We start from the raw sequence: 16,681 nt of genomic DNA, 5'->3' as shown, positions 1-16,681 counted from the left end.
ATGTGCGCCATGTTTGCTGAGTGTCTTCCATGCAAAAACTGTACACACTGTGTTATACACACACTGTGTTACACACTTACTGAAGCCTTGGACTACAGTGCTAATAAATACAAAGTACTGCCTAGTAATTATAAACACACACCACCTCCACACCTTCTAGGAGTGGATCTTTGTTCTGAGGCAAAATATAAATCAAATTATATACATATATATATATATATATATATATATATAAAATGCAGTGTGCTCCAAGGAACTCAAAATGCCAGAATTTATACTTTTTAAACCATATCCTACTAGATGAGATGGTGGTTAGCTATTACTATTTCCCATAAGTCATAGAATTCAGTTCATATAACTTTCTTTCTTTCTTTCTTTTTGAGACGGAGTTTCACTCTGTTTGCCCAGGCTGGAGTACTATGGCCACAACCTCCACCTCCCAAATTCAAGTGATTCTCCTGCCTCAGCCTTCCAAGTAGGTGGGATTACAGGTGCATGCCACCACGCCCAGCTAATTTTGTATTTTTAGTAGAGATGGGGTTTCACCATGTTGGCCAGGGTGGTCTCAAACTCCTGACCTCAGCTGATCCACCCGCCTTGGCCTCCTAAAGTGCTGGGATTACAGGCGTGAGCCACTGCACTCAGTTAATATACCTTTCTAAAACAAAAAAGAAAAAAAAGAAAAAAAAAACCTTTTTCTTAATGTCCCACCCAAAGAAAAAAAGAAAAAAAAAAACCTTTCTCCTAATGTCCCACCTGTCTTCCCAATGCAAGGTGTCTTAAGACAGTGGTGGGGTCCTCTTAGTTCTCTCTGCTCAGGCCCCTGGCATGCCACTGCCAGGAATACCAGGCATGCTTGTGCAGATCCTGTGGCAGCCAAGATGCCCAGCCAAGGGTGACTGTGGGCTAAAGTCCAGTCTGTTCTTCATTCACTGAGCCATGGGTTCTGGTGTTGGGATTACTGCATCTAGAGGAAAGAGCTTTTTTTCTCTGCACAAAGGTGAGTGCACTTGTTCATAATGCATCCTAAATGCTGCTTCAGGCCCAAGGAGGTATCTTTTTCTAAATAGCACAAATGTGGATAAGGCAGTGGAGATTGAAACCACCTAAGTGACTAGGTCTGTATGTTCGGAGAGAGAAGAACCTGGAACTGGGGATTTCTCACTCAAGACAAAAGTATGTAACTTTGGCCTGTTGGATAGACCTCTAGGCAGTGAGGCAGAGTGGAGAGAGTACTGGTTTTCTAATCTCACAAACATGTGGCCCTTGGTCACTAATATAGCCCCTTGGAACCTCATTTCACCCTTCATAGCCAGTTCCTCTGCACTGGTGTGCTTGGGCCAGTTGTAGTCCCAGCACTTTTTTTTTCTTTTTGAGACAGGATCTCACTCTTGCCCAGGCTGGAGTGCAATGATGCAATCTCAGCTCACTGCAACCTCTGCTTCCTAGGCTCAAGCGATCCTCCTGCCTCCGTCCCCTGAGTAGCAGGGACTATACACATATGCCACCATGCCTGGCTAATTTTTGTATTTTTTTGTAGAGATGAGGTTTCGCCATGTTGCCCAGGCTGGTCTCCAACTCCTGGGCTCAAGCCATTCTCCCACCCCGACCTCCCAGGGTGCTGAGATTACAGGCGTGAGCCACTGCTCCTGGCCAACCCAGCACTCTTAATTGTACAAAATGCAGCTCTATGAGACCAGAACATTCGGTTGGCCTGATGATAGTCAATTCGATGTACCCAAATGTTACTGATAATTTGATCCTTTCTCTACTGGTGAACAGGTCATCTTTGGAAAGTCCAGCGGGCCTGAATTTCTGCAGGAAGTGTACACAGCTGTTACATACCATAATAAGTAAGTCTGTTTCAGCATTCTAAATATACGCCAAGATGGTTTCATCATCTCCTGTTTTTTCCAAGTCCCCTGGGTGGTTCCTCGTAACTATTTTTATAATTCAGGGACTGAGGGGCAAAGGAAATCCATGCCAGTTCCATGATCTGTGTTGAAGATGTATAGCTTTGCCATTAACCAAGACTGAGAGAAGAACGTGTCTTCACGAATCCAATATAGTTTTGACTTTTCCGAAAGCTTCTAGTCTAGTATGATGCAAAGAGGTTGTATTACGTTAATTAAGGAAACACATTTCCTAACTTGCTTTGAGACCCTGGAGGGGGCCAGAAGCACAATCCAGCTCCCCTTGCCCTGTGTGTCCCTGTCCTCTCCACTTGACACCTGCCCCACTGCCTGCCTAGGCTGACCAAAGGAGAAATGGAACACTCATTATTCCACCGGCAAATGGAGTCATGGGATAATGCCTACCCTGTTATTCATGTTCCACAGGGAAGGGAGAGACATCTGCACAGTGTCGGACGGAATTGGGTTTGATCCGGGCCTGATAACCTGGGCCTAATTAAGTCCTTCATTTAAGCACATTCTGGGATTGGGATGAGGATTAAGTGAGGTAATGTACATTACATACCTACATTACTTTACAATGTACACAATGTACTTCGTAATTAATGAAGCACCTAGGGCTTCATAATGCAGTTAAATCCGGTTCCTTTTTCCTCCTGCCTCATTCATTTGCTTCTACTCTTTGATGAGTGCAGCTAGGTGCTAGGCTTGGTTCCTTGGGTAGAGATGGAAAAAGGAGGTCACAGCAGGAGTCCAAACCTCATCCTTTCTTCAAATTAAGTTGTTGGAGTTTTCCATTGTGTGGGGGAGTTTTTTTTGTTTTTTGTTTTTTTTTTCCTGACAAAGCCTTTAGTTCATGAACAGTTTTATGTAAGGGAAGTGTATCTAATAACATAAGCTTGGTCTCAGGGACTTCTAGCTTCAGAGCAGAGTAATGTAAAATGAAAAGCAAAACAGGCAAATTCTGAGGAGCAAAGGGGCCGTGGCGTTTTACAATCGGAGAAGTCATCATTCTTGCTAAAAGTTATTTGTGTATAATGTGCTTTTGAAACAGGTCTCCTGACTTTTATGAAGAAGTGAAAATTAAGCTCCCCGCTAAGCTCACAGTAAATCACCACCTCCTGTTCACCTTCTACCATATCAGCTGTCAGCAGAAGCAAGGAGCCTCCGTGGAAACTCTCCTGGGATATTCAGTGAGTCGTTTCCAGCCTGCTGACTCACACTGCAGTTGTTGGTGCATCTGAGGTCACTGCAGAGATAAACAACCAAATTCTATTCACTTGATTTTTTCCAGTCAGAAGTAGCAAAACATGCTAAGCCACATTATAGCAAGAGGCAGAAATGATTTGCCTTAGCAAATGTCAAATTTCAGGAATGGAAAGCTAGTGTGTGATAGATGTTGGAAGAATACTCATTTGTTTTTTAAAAAGCGTTGCAATGTTCACTATTTCCAAATTTAATATCCATGCTTCACGTATAGAACTAGCTTTGTCCCCCAAGAAGAAACAATTTTTTCCTGAAAAGATATAAAAGGTAAAGTAAACATTGATGTTGTTCAGACACACACAAACATTGGCTACAGAGAAAAATGCTACTGCTTTAGCTCCAAAAGCAATAAATCATCAATATTAACATTTCAGGAGCTCTCAGAGATTTAAAATGCAAAGAACTGGACAGAAATTACTGCCAAAAAGAGTACCGGTCAATATCTAATCACTGTTTAGTTGCATTTGATTATTGCGAGCTAGATAAATTGCCAGAATTATATGCTCTAATAAATACCACTTTATTATTTACATCGTCTGTTTCAGTGGCTGCCAATTCTCTTAAATGAACGTCTTCAAACTGGATCCTACTGTCTCCCAGTTGCCTTGGAAAAATTGCCACCCAACTACTCCATGCATTCTGCTGAGGTAATTGGCAAGCTGGCCATCAGCCGTTTCTTGTCCAGCTGTAGTCTTGGACCACCTTCCCAGGCCCACTTTTCATTCCCATGTGGCCATGGATGCTCATCGTGTTCTCAGAGAGCACATTGTTCTGATAGGATGGGAGGAATAACTGACTGTGAAACCTCATTCTTTTAAATGCCACCAAATCAGAATGTTTAGTAGATGCAGCCTACACCCAAGGCAGCATAACCTTGCATTATCTACCACAGAGGGATTCCCAGAATAATGTATTATAGAAGAGGAGGCAAACTAAGGCCATTCATAATAAACAACTGCTCCCATCAAGGATCCTTATGAAAGATTCCCAGGCCAGATTCCATCCGTTTCTTTCTTGGGTCAGTTGTCACAGCCCTCAGGTAGATACCAAGGTATTTATTCTCCTACCAATCCCAATGCCAATAGCCTTTCCCACTTCCTGTTTCTGGCACTTCCTCTTGCCCCTCCACTCCGCTGCAGTGCACCCATTTAAAGAGAAGCCCAGGCGGATCACCTGAGGTCAGGATTTCAAGACCAGCCTGGCCAATGTGGCGAAACCCCATCTCTACTAAAAATACAAAAATTAGCCGGTCCTGGTGTTGGGTGCCTGTAATCCCAGCACTTTGGGAGGCCGAGGCAGGCAGATCACTTGAGGTGAGGAGTTCAAGACCAGCCTGGCCAACATGGTGAAACTCCATCTGTACTAAAAATACAAAAAAATTAGCCGCGCGTGGTGTCAGGTGCCTGTAATCCCAGCTACTCGGGAGGCTGAGGCAGGAGAATCACTTTAACCTGGGAAGTGGAGGTTGCAGTGAGCTGAGATCACACCACTGCACTGCAGCCTGGGTGACAGAGTGAGACTCCATCTCAAAATAAATAAATAAAAAATAAATAAAGGGAGCCCAGGGGACTGTCCACCCTGACTGCACCAGCTGTCACATTGCTATCCCACTTCTCAGTTCCTTGCATAGGTTTACATCAATAAGTATTATTTTGAAGTAAATCTCGGACATCATATTTCATTTTAGTCTGCATCTTAAAAGATAAGGGATTTGTTTTTAAGCATCACAATACCATTGTCATACTTTAAAATTTTAACTGTAGTTTCTTAGTATCATCAAATATTCAGTCACTGATCAAATTTTTAATTATCCCACTAATGATATATTTTTGATGCTTGCTTTTTAAAATTGGTATTCAAATAAGGTCTACACACTGCTATCGATTGTTATGTCTCTGGAGACGCTTTTAATCTACAGATCCTCCATCTCTTTTGCTTTCCTTGCAATTTTAAGTTGAAGAATTTCGCAGAAATTTGAATTTAATTTCAACCATTCCAGTCAACTTTCTTCTCTGTTCTTTCACCATCTACTGCCTCACTTCCGGTTGTTTTCCTCTTATTTTCTTTTTTCCTTAAAGAGAGAACCAACTTTTGCCCTGGACCACAGGCATGTGTCTGGTAAACCAAAACTTCTCTCATCAAAGCCATCTAAGGGGCAATCCGAGTATGTCCACAGACATTTCCCTGATTGGTCTTTATGATTTGGACATCAACACCTTTCAGTAGCACTCAAAACCACCTTCTCATCATCAAGTTGCACACTCTAATTTCTTAGAACCCCCATTATCTTCTTAAGCTATAGGAAATACCTGAGTGTTGGAGAGAGACAAATCTGTGTCCAAAGTCTAGATTCTGCCACTCCCTAGCTGTGTGAATGTTGGTGAGTTGCTTACCCTCTTTGAGTCTCGAAGATGAAACTGAGCCCATATCTGCATATCTGCCTATAAGGTTGCTGTAAGCATTAAATGAGATAATGCTTGCCAAACAACAAATTCAATTCCTAAGTAAACATTAATTCATTTTTCTTACTTGCGCTATGCTGTGTTTATAGATATACCCTTAGCCTCTCTTAGTATCCTTTAAACCTGCACTGTCTAATAAGATAGCCACTAGCTGCATGTGGCTATTGAGGAAAATATGGCTAGTTCAAACTGAGATATGTGCTATAAGTAAAATATGCACCAGATTTCAAAAACTTCGTGGGGAAAAATATGAAATATCGTATTAATAATTTTTTACATTGATTACATATTGAAACAGTCTTTAGGCTATATTGAGTTAAATGAAATATTACTTTCACATGTTCCTTTTTTTTTTTTTTTTTTTTTTTTAGAGACAGGGTCTTGCTCTGTCACTCAGGCTGGAGTGCAGTGGCGTGATCACAGCTCACTGTAATCTTGAACTCATAGGCTCAAGCAATCCTCTCACCTTGGCCTCCTTAGTAGCTGGGACTATAGGCATGCACCACCATGCCCAGCTAATTTTTTTTTCTTTTTTTTCAGTAGAAACAGGGTCTTGCTATGCTGCTCAGGCTGGTCTCAAACTCCTGGCCTCATGTGATCCTCCCACCTTGGACTCCCAAAGTCCTGGGATTATAGGTGTGAGCCACCATGCCTGGCCCCTTTTTACTTTTTTAATGTGGCCACTAGATGATTTTAAATTACATATATAGCTCACATTATATTTCCACTGGACAGTGCTCTTTTAGATCACAGATGGCAAACTCAAGTGCCCACAGGATCCAGATGAGTAACATAAATGAATGCCTTGTTCTGGTGGCATCTGTTCACTCTAGAGATTGTCTCTGCCCCATCTGAAGGCCACAGCTGTTCCCTTCACTCTGCAGATTGGTGACATGCTAGGATATAAGGCCAATTTTTAATTTCTTCCAGTACTCAAATGAAGTTGGAAAAGCAGTCTTTTATAGGAAATTTTCAGGCTTTCAAATATTGGTAACTAATTTTTTAAAGCTCCTAATACTTCAAACAGAACGTGTGTGTAGGCTAGAGCCCACTTTGGGCCCCAGTTTGTGACTGCTTCAGATAGCTTTAAAGGTCTCCATCCCCTGTACACATCTACCTTTCATTACAATGAAAGACATACAAACCTAGGCGAGGCCCTCCTCACTCAACACTGCAGGATATCTCCAAAGGAATGCAATTTCAATGGGAATTTAAGGCAAGAAACTGTCTCTAAGGCCTACAAAGGAATTGATATATAAACAGTATAAAAGAGTCACTTTGAGTAATTAAAGCAGGAGCCAAGCTGGCCTAGAAACATGTTGGAAACACTTGGAAAAACTGTGGTGAAAGGGAAAGTAATATTGGGTACTCAAAAGTATTAAAATTTCATGTCTTGTAAAGATATTCTATACTTTGTCCTGACAATTCTGATTAATGGGGAAATTGCTGGGTTCTTAATTTATTTTAATTCCTAGAATCCAGAATCATCAACGCTGGTTTGGAACTTAGAGATAGATCACACAGTTCAACCCTCTTCTCACAGCATGAGAACAGAACACTAAGGCCCAGAAAGTTTAATTGACTCGTCTAAGTAAAAATAACTAGTTTGAAGCGGGGCACAGTGGCTCACACCTATAATCCCAACATTTTGGGAGGCTGAAGCGGGTGGATCACTTGAGCCCAGAAGTTTGAGACCAGCTTGGGCAACATGGTGAAACCGCATTTCTACAAAAAATAGAAAAATTAGCTGGGTGTGGTGGTGTGTGCCTGTAGTCCCCGCTACTCCAGAGACTTGAGATGGGAGGATCATCTGAGCCCAGGAGGTCGAGGCTGCAGTGAGCCGTGATTGCACCACTGTACTTCAGCCTGGTGACAGAGTGGGACCCTGTCTCAAAAGGAATGAATAAATACATAAATAATAACTGGTATAGAATTGGAGTTGAATCCAGGGCTCCTGACTCCAAGAACAGTTAGATTAGTTTTCAAGAGAGTTATGTATTTATATAATCCTGACATTTCCAGTCAAGTTGCTCTGCATTGCTTGTTAGTAACCAGAAAAGGGAATTGGATTGCTAATCTTTTTTTTTTTTTTTTCTTTAACACAGAAAGTCCCATTACAGAATCCTCCCATTAAGTGGGCTGAAGGACATAAGGGAGTATTTAATATTGAAGTGCAAGCTGTTTCTTCTGTGCACACCCAGGTAAGGAATGTCAAGGTTAATAATGAAGGTAAAGGGGCAGCAGAGGAGCCTTTGAAGGACAGGCCAATAAAAGATCAATGAAAATCCTTGTCTACAGATAAATAAAAAATAATCCTTTTGTTCTTTGTGGGGACACGCAAACCTCTTTAGGTTTCATTTGTCATTGGAATAGAAAGACCTTACAAAACCACTGAGCACCTAAAGGAAAGAACCTAGTATCTGCACTGTTAGTTGAGAAACTTTGTGGGGAGACTTGATTTGAAACTCTCATCTGCTGTTACTTCTTTTCCCTCTGTAACTCTGCCACTTTGCCAGCCCTTGAAAAGAAATTCCGTACTCCCTCCTTTACCTGCCACTGTCTGAGTTCTGCATCTGCTGAGACCCCTCTCTTGGCAGTATGCTTACCTGGTATGCTGACCTCTGCTTACAGAACATGTCAGAGCCTAAATTATTTCTTCTTTAGCTAATAATTATTGAAAGGTTCAATTTCATGCACCACATTCTACAAAGAAGTTCATAACCTCGGTCTGAAACATCATGTCTTAGACCTTCTGGTCTGAAACGCTGGATAAGAGGTTCTACCCATAAAGAGCTATTCGATTGTGTTTGTGAATCCACTGGTGAACATTGATGGTATAAAACCCCATGAGTCCTGCCTTCTCCCTTCCCAGGACAACCACCTGGAGAAGTTCTTTACCCTCTGCCACTCCCTGGAGAGCCAGGTGACCTTCCCCATCCGCGTGCTGGATCAGAAAATCAGCGAGATGGCACTGGAGCATGAGCTGAAGCTCAGCATCATCTGCCTGAACTCCTCCCGCCTGGAGCCGCTCGTGCTCTTCCTGCACCTGGTGCTGGACAAGCTCTTCCAGCTGTCCGTGCAGCCCATGGTCATCGCTGGCCAGACAGGTATGAACCTGCAGGGCTGGGCTGGGAGGAGGCAGGAGCAAGCAAGCATTGCCTTCTTTAATGAAAAATGACTTTCCAGAAATCCAGAGACAATGTGATCTTCCTTTCCACTGATGATGTGTGTTCAAGGGAGGCCAAGTCTTATGCTATTTTTTTTTTGAGACTTTCTGCATGTTGGAAAGAAAAAGAAGCATTAAAATAGGGTTCTTAATATTATAGCTTTTTGTAAACTTTATTAAATGATTATAGGCAGTCTTCAAAATTCCATTTCTGGTAATTGATGAATTTATTTTACCTTGAAGATATTTTTATTTTCTTGACTAACAGGAAATGGAACATTTTAAAGTAAGACAACCTGTGTTAAATGGAGGGAAGGAACTCTCTAAATTGAAATGCAATGCAATCAGTTTTTAAAGTTAAAACATAAACTCACTATTTTAAAGTGTATAGTTCAGTGGTTTTTAGTATAGTCACAAGGTTGTGCAATGATCGCTACAATCTAGTTTTATAACATTTTCATCACCTCCAAATAAAACCCCATGCCCTTTAGCAGTCACTCCCTATTCATCCCTCCCCCTAGAACTCATCCATTCTCTCTTACAGTCTATTTTAAATGCTTACTTTTAACAAATTAACACTAAATACAATGTGTACATTTTCCCTTAGAAATAATCTCAAAAGCTTATCCTGGAGGCATGACCAGAGTCCAGTGGTTCTCCTAACTCTTCCAGGGTAGACTGGCTGGTATAGGGCATCTTTATTTGCCACCATTTTCAGCTGTGTCTATATAGCTCTTTGCTTTCCAGTCCAGCAGACGTCTTTTGGGTACTATCCACATGCCCAGTACTGTACTAAAAGTTGTAGGCTTTGTGACAATAACCAAGAACATCTCAGACCTCAGAGGACTTATAATATGGCAAAGAGTCAGCAGCACAGGACAAGAGTCCTCAAAGGGACACAGCTAAATTTTGCAGTGGTGGTAGGGAGGGTGATATCAAAGGAGAGAGTGAGAAAACATCCATCTGGGAGGATGCAGGAGGTCCACATGAAGAGATGGCCTTGAAGAAGGAAGAGAGTGAAAACCAATAGAATAGGAGCAATGAGATGAGCGCAGCACAGCAGAGAACCAGAAAAGTGTGGGAGTGTCAGCAAGAAAGTCAATAGCATAGTTGGTGGTAGAACAGAAGCACGTGTGGAAGTGGGCTGGGACAATGAAGTGAGAGACCTTTTAGAGCCAGGGAGGGGCATGTGCTCTTAATCTCTCACTCTGCTTTGCACCCTGATATGTATCTTTTGTGGTTCCACAGATCAAACATCCTGTATTGGAGGCTAACTTTTCATCCATGTAGCAATTGCCTCTCCAGCTAGATTCTTGCAGAGCTCTGCCCTCCTTTGATTACTTTCTGTGCCCCCACATATGTGGCACACTGCTTTGTATGTTCCAACTAGTTAATACAGACTTGTTCACCAGACAAAAATATTTATGTGTTTTGAGCAGCTTCTCCATAGCAAGTTGCCACCTTGTGGTGTGAGGACCACAGGGTGTTGGCATCGGCAGCATAAGTGGAGGTGGCTAGTCTACAAGCATTTATTCAGAACCTATTCTGTGTCTATGCAATGGAAAGCACAGTGGGGGCACAAAAAATTTGAGAAATTCACTTTGCATGGGAAGGATTCCAGCTTTCACAGAGAGACAGTTTACCACCAAACACAGCTGGAGAATCATGTAACTCAGTTTCACTTGAGCCCTGTACTGTGTGGAGTCAGGCGGCTTCATGGAGGAGGTGGGACTTGTGCGAGATTCACAGAGTCGGTGTGATTTTGTGGATAGGAGTGAGGAGGGCTTTCTAGGCGAGGATAACAGCATGAGCAAAGTCTCAGAGGTAAGAGAGCAGGCATGATGGGACAATACAATGACTGCCTCATTTTAAGGGATGTTGAACTGAGCCAAAAAGGGTACAAGGTTACATAAGTATATTGGAGCCAAACTATAGAGGCTTAGGGCACCAGAACAAGAGGGTCTATGCAGTAAATCAACTGTGCATGGGCCCACTGTGGGAATGACTTGATATGCAAACATTTTTAAGTTAATCTGTACAAGAATCAGGGTTGTGCAGCACATCTCAAATCATAGTGTCCACAATAGTCACGTGGGCATCTTGTAAAATGCAGAACCTGATTAATACACTCTCTGGGGTGGGGCCTGAGATTCTGCATTTCTTAGTAGCAAGCAGGTGATAGTGGTGATGTCTGTCTGCAGCCCCCAATGAGTAGCATCAGTTTACAACCTGGCTTAGAGAAGGAGGACGTCTGGACAGTCTTATGTCTTTGTCATTAAAAACCATCAATGCTATTCCGTGGCAGGAGGAGGAAGGTCAAAGGAGGGAATGTGGAGGCATCTGTGGTACTCAGAGCCAGCATGCCAGAGCTCACCAAAACCATTTACCCTTCCCAGGCCTAGTTAAATTGGTCAGCGGTCAGGACTCATTGTCACTGTCCTGGAGAAACTTCCACCTCGGGCTCCTTAAGGACCAGCTGTGGGACTACCCATTTTTCTCTTGGTTCCTCAGCCAACTTCTCCCAGTTTGCCTTCGAGTCCGTGGTGGCCATCGCCAACAGTCTGCACAACAGCAAGGACCTGAGCAAGGACCAGCATGGGAGGAACTGCCTGCTGGCTTCCTACGTGCACTACGTCTTCCGCCTGCCAGAGGTGCAAAGGGATGTGCCCAAGTCAGGTAGAGTTGCCCTGAGTGTGGGACTCTGGTGGGCAGGGCAACGCCACCTCCACCCCACTGGAGTGTAATCCAAAATAAAACATCCTATGCTGAGTGCAGTGGCTCACATCTGCAATCCCAGCACTCTAGGAGGCTGAGATGGCAGGATCACTCGGAGCCAGAAGTTGGAGACCAGCCCAGGGAACATAACGAGACTCTGTCTCTGCAAAAAATATAAAAATTAGCAGAGCATGGTGGCACATACCTGTAGTCCCAGCTACTCAGGAAGCTGAGGCAGGAGGATCATTTAAGCCCAGGAGTTGGAGGCTGCAGTGAGCTATGATTGCACCACTGCACTCCAGCCTGGGAAACAGAGCGAGATCCCATCTCTTAAAACAAACAAGCAAACAAACAAACACCCTAAAATTCCATTTTCGTTTTCAGAACAATACAAAACTTACATGAATGCTGAAATTATGTGTTTCTTATAGATCTTTCTTCCTCCCTCCTTGCCTCTTTTTATGCTCTAAACACTTATTTTGTCTGCCCATTTGATAATCCCTCACTGGTCTTTACCCACTTGCTAATTTATGATTCAGCTGAGAATCTCTCTTTTAAGATGGAGAAGTGGTGACTGATGCCTAGGATTCTAGTATAATAAAGGAAATAATATATATCCAATGGCAGTGGTTCTTAAACTTTTTGTTATTAAAAAAAAATCCCTTTTCACATTTCCCTCAAACTGAACTATTGAAATAATAGTAATGCATTTCCCCAACTCTTCTTAATTATTTACATAAGTAATAATCAAGTAGAACTTCTTGTCAGCATGATATAAAAATTAGTGTCAGTGAGTTCACAAAATTGCAGGCCCAAATAAACATGACACTTTTGTTGGTCTGTGCAGCCTCATTTCTAGTAAATCTGAAAATTTGATTGAGTTTTTAAAAATACTAGTGATGTGGCTGGGTGCGGTGGTTCATGCCTGTAATCCTAGCACTTTGGGAGGCCAAGGTGAGCAGATCATTTGAGCTCAGGAGTTCAAGACCAGCCTAGGCAACATGGCAAAAGCCCATTTCTATAAAAAATACAAAAATTAGCCAGGCGTGGTGGCAGGTGCCTGTAGTCCCAGCTACTCGGAAGGCTGAGGCAAGAGGATTGCTTGAACCTGGGAGGCGGAGGTTGCAGTGAGCCGAGATCATGCCACTGCACTCCAGCCTGGAGGACAAAGTGAGACCCTGTCTTAAAAAAAAAAAAATTAAATAGTAATATCTCATAGACTCCCATAACCACTTGTGAAAACATGTCAACATTTAAAGATGAAAAACAGTGCTGTATACATCATATACAGTAATCCTCACAAGGTTCAGATGACTCTATGGATTTTTGAATCTGAGAAAACCTCACTGCATGAATTGTAAAGTTGTCATTTAAATATTGATAAATTAAAAATATCCACATTTTTAGCTTCTCATGAGAAGCTAAAACGGACCTCAGCAACCCTGGGGTCCGTTTCCCGATGGCAGTGATAGACTGGAGCCAGTAGTACCCCCTGCCTTAGTAAGAGGCATGTGTTGGCTGTTTACCATGATCGCCACCACTCCCAGGTGCCTTATGCCCCATCTACTTCTCTCCAAAAGATTGCCCCCTGCCCCAACCAGGATTTGTTAAGAAGACCCTAATTCCAAGGCCTAATCCAGTGGCTTTTCATCTACCCTATCCCTCTTCAATTCCTTCTTAAACTCAGTAAGTAACTCTGTTCCCCTGTCTGTTGACATGTCTCTGCCTGGTGGGGTGCAGGCGCTCCCACTGCCCTCCCAGACCCTCGGAGCTACCACACGTATGGCCGCACATCAGCTGCTGCTGTGAGTTCAAAGCTGCTGCAGGCCCGGGTGATGAGCAGCAGTAACCCAGACCTTGTGGGGACACACTCCGCAGCAGACGAGGAAGTGAAGAACATCATGTCTTCAAAGGTAGGAAAGATGTCAAACCCTGGAAGGGGACACAGGCTTTTTTTTTTTTTAACTAAAACTTGGAGAAATAACACAAAAGCAACCACTACTGCTGCCCACCGTGCTGATCAGATGCCTTAATGCTCAGCTTTGGAGTGATTAACGTTCTTTAGAACAGATTAAGACCATTCTGACAGATGCAGCAGCAAGACCAGCATCTGAGGATTTGCTGAGAACTACTTAGCTTGGGTAGCAAAGTTTTAAAGCATCAGGGGTTTAGCCACATGGAGTCATGTGGCTAAACCATGCATTTTATTTTCAAGGAAAAAAAATAGCTTTAACTTTTGATACCTGGAAAGGTTGCCTTTAATTTAGTTTTTTTTCTTTAATACCTACCTCTTACATTCATTAACATCCACAGATTGATTATCTCACAAAAAAGTCCGAAGGAACAGCCGGGTGTGGTGGCTCATGCCTGTAATCCTAGCACTTTGGGAGGCCGAGGCAGGCGGATTACTTGAGGCCAAGAGTTCAAGACCAGCCTGGCCAACATGGTGAAACCCTGTCTCTACTAAAAATAAAAACATTGGCCAAGCACGGTGACTCACGCCTGTAATCCCAGCACTTTGGGAGGCCGAGGTGGGTGGATCACAAGGTCAGGAGTTCGAGACCAGCCTGGCTAACATGGTGAAACCCTGTCTCTACTAAAAATACAAAATTAGCCAGGCGTGGTGGCACATGCCTGTAATCCCAGCTACTCGGGAAGCTGAGGCAGGAGAATCGCTTCAACCCAGGAGGCGGAGGTTGCGGTGAGCTGAGATTGTGCCATTTCACTCCAGCCTGGGCAACAAGAGCAAAACTCTGTCTCAAAAAAAGATACAAAACATTAGTCGGGCATGGTGGTGGGCGCCTGTAATTCCAGCTACTCAGAAGGCTGAGGCAGGAGAATCACTTGAACACAGGAGGTAGAGGTTGCAGCGAGCCGAGATTGCACCACTGCACTCCAGCTTGGGCTACAAGAGCGAGACTCCGTCTCAAAAAAAAAAAAAAATCCCAAGGAGCAATGCCAAATTTTACAAGCAAATAAAAACTGACATCCTGAGAGGGTTGATGGCTTGCCCTGTGTTGTTTTTCCCTCTATGAATTCTTTATTTTTTTCATGGTAAAGCTTGACTTTCAGAACAGTTTTAGAGTTACGGAATTATATACTCTATACCCAGTCTCTCCTTTATTAACATTTTACATTCGAATGGTACTTTTGGCACAATTAGTGAACCAATATTCATGGAATATTATTCATTAAGTTCATCTTTATTCACACCTTCTCAGTTTTTCTCTAATGTCCTTTTTCTGTCCCAGGATCCCATTCTGGATGCCACATTACATTTTGCAATCTTGCCTCCATAGGCTCCTCTTGCTGGGAACAATTTCTTAGACTGTCAAGACCTTGACAGTTTTGAGGAGTAATGGTCAGGTATTTTGTAGATTGTCTCTCATTAGGAATTTTTTAAAGATTACGATATTATTCACATACCATAAAATTCACCCTTTTTTAAAAGATGGAGTATGAGATCCACGGTCTTTAGTCTACTCACAAAGCTACCATGAAGAATTCTTAGCCTGAATTTTTTCTCCAATGATCTGTGGCCTCAGGGTGGCTGAGCTATTAGAGTAATATCATTTCCCCTGATTAAGAGAAATCAAAATCTCTAAGTTTAGACACAGACACAGTTTCACCCTTACAAGTTTCACCCACTTGACACAGTGTGGTATGAGGAAGGAAATCTGGAGACCAGGGTTTGGGGCTAGGCGCCAATACTGCCCCGCTGTGTGGCCATGGGAAAGTCATTTAACTGTGCTGGGCCTCATGTCCTCATCTCTGCAGAGGTCCTGGTCCCTGGATGAACTTAAGAACCATCTACCCTGGATCTTTTAAAAACACTGGATTTGGCTGGGCGCCGTGGCTCATGCCAGTAATCCCAGCACTTTGGGAGGCTGAGGAGGGCAGATCACAAGGTCAGGAGATCGAGACCATCCTGGCTAACATGGTGAAACCGTGTCTCTACTAAAAGTACAAAAAATTAGCTGGGTGTGGTGGCGGATGCCTGTAATCCCAGCTACTCAGGAGGCTGAGACAGGAGAATGGCGTGAACCCAGGAGGCGGAACTTGCAGTAAGCCGAGATCGTGCCACCGCACTCCAACCTGGGCAGCAGAGTGAGACTACGTCTAAAAAAATAAAAAAATAAAAAAAAACAAAAAAACCACTGAATTCACCCCCTGAGATGCTGATGATCAGTAGTTTGAGCCATCAGGAATTATTCATATTCTATCCTTTTTGACTTACAAAAATCAGTTCAGGGATGTGCTGGAGTGAGCTCGTACCTCTTCCCAAAAGCTGATTGCTTAGTTTTCCAGAATTTTTTGAGCCAGTTTTGAAACAGACATTGTTAAAATTAAATCGTATAAACTTAAAATTAAGTAAGTTATATTAAAAACAAAGGTAATCTGAATGCAATGTGGTATGCTAGATTGTATCCTGGAACAGAAATAGGACATGAGTGCAAAAACTGGTGAAATCCGAATCGTTCGTGGTTTAGTTAATAGTAACATATCAATGTTAATTTCTTAGTTTTGACAAACGTACCTTACTATAAAAGATATTAAGAGAAATGCAATGAAAGTCATATAAGAAATACTACCTTTGTAACTTCTCTGTAAATCTAATAATAACTATATAAGTTATACTTCAAAATTAAAAGTTCACTTTAAAAAGGTAAACCTAGTCCCTTCCTAATAATTTCACTATATGCTACAATATCTAAGTTCTTCGTTCTTTATGTTTACTGTGTCTGTGTGATGGAAATATTATATAATGGTTTGCTACCACACTGCATTTCTATGACATCGTGTTGGTAGATTGAAATCAGTTATGATGAAAGTATTTATGGCACAAAAATTGGCAAATGCTACAGATTACCCCTACCCCCCTGACAACTGGTTGTTAAACATTTGCCAGCACGTCACAACTCAGCCTCATATTGAAAGCCCCTTTCAGCAATACCACTTTCTGATCACCCAGGAAAGAAGTGGTCTGCAGCTATTACTGACAGCCTTGATCTATTTTTCTTTAATAAAATGAAAATATTAAATTTTTATGTGGACAGGGTTAACAAGTTTCTAATTATTTTGTAGCATGGGGAGAAAATGTCTAATAGAGCATGACCGCTCCACTTCCTTTCAGAGGTAGTTTTTGACAATGTTTTGGT

General features: G+C 42.5%; 1 protein-coding gene across 3 annotated transcripts in view; it reads left to right on the top strand.

Moving 5' to 3' along the window:
• Positions 1–16,681, top strand: part of DOCK8 (dedicator of cytokinesis 8) — a 249,849-nt gene that overhangs the window by 152,455 nt on the left and 80,713 nt on the right. For all 3 annotated transcript variants that reach the window (XM_024252561.3, XM_024252560.3, XM_024252563.3), the window contains 7 exons: positions 1,783–1,853; positions 2,968–3,106; positions 3,725–3,826; positions 7,747–7,842; positions 8,514–8,748; positions 11,319–11,483; positions 13,263–13,435. In XM_024252561.3, the coding sequence (XP_024108329.3) occupies positions 1,783–1,853; positions 2,968–3,106; positions 3,725–3,826; positions 7,747–7,842; positions 8,514–8,748; positions 11,319–11,483; positions 13,263–13,435 (981 nt within the window). The remainder of the gene's footprint in view (positions 1–1,782; positions 1,854–2,967; positions 3,107–3,724; positions 3,827–7,746; positions 7,843–8,513; positions 8,749–11,318; positions 11,484–13,262; positions 13,436–16,681) is intronic.

The sequence above is a fragment of the Pongo abelii genome, chromosome 13, assembly GCF_028885655.2.
Source record: "Pongo abelii isolate AG06213 chromosome 13, NHGRI_mPonAbe1-v2.0_pri, whole genome shotgun sequence".
Taxonomy (NCBI): domain Eukaryota; kingdom Metazoa; phylum Chordata; class Mammalia; order Primates; family Hominidae; genus Pongo; species Pongo abelii.
Note: the sequence above shows the minus strand (reverse complement) of the source record. Positions and strands in the feature narration are given on the sequence as shown.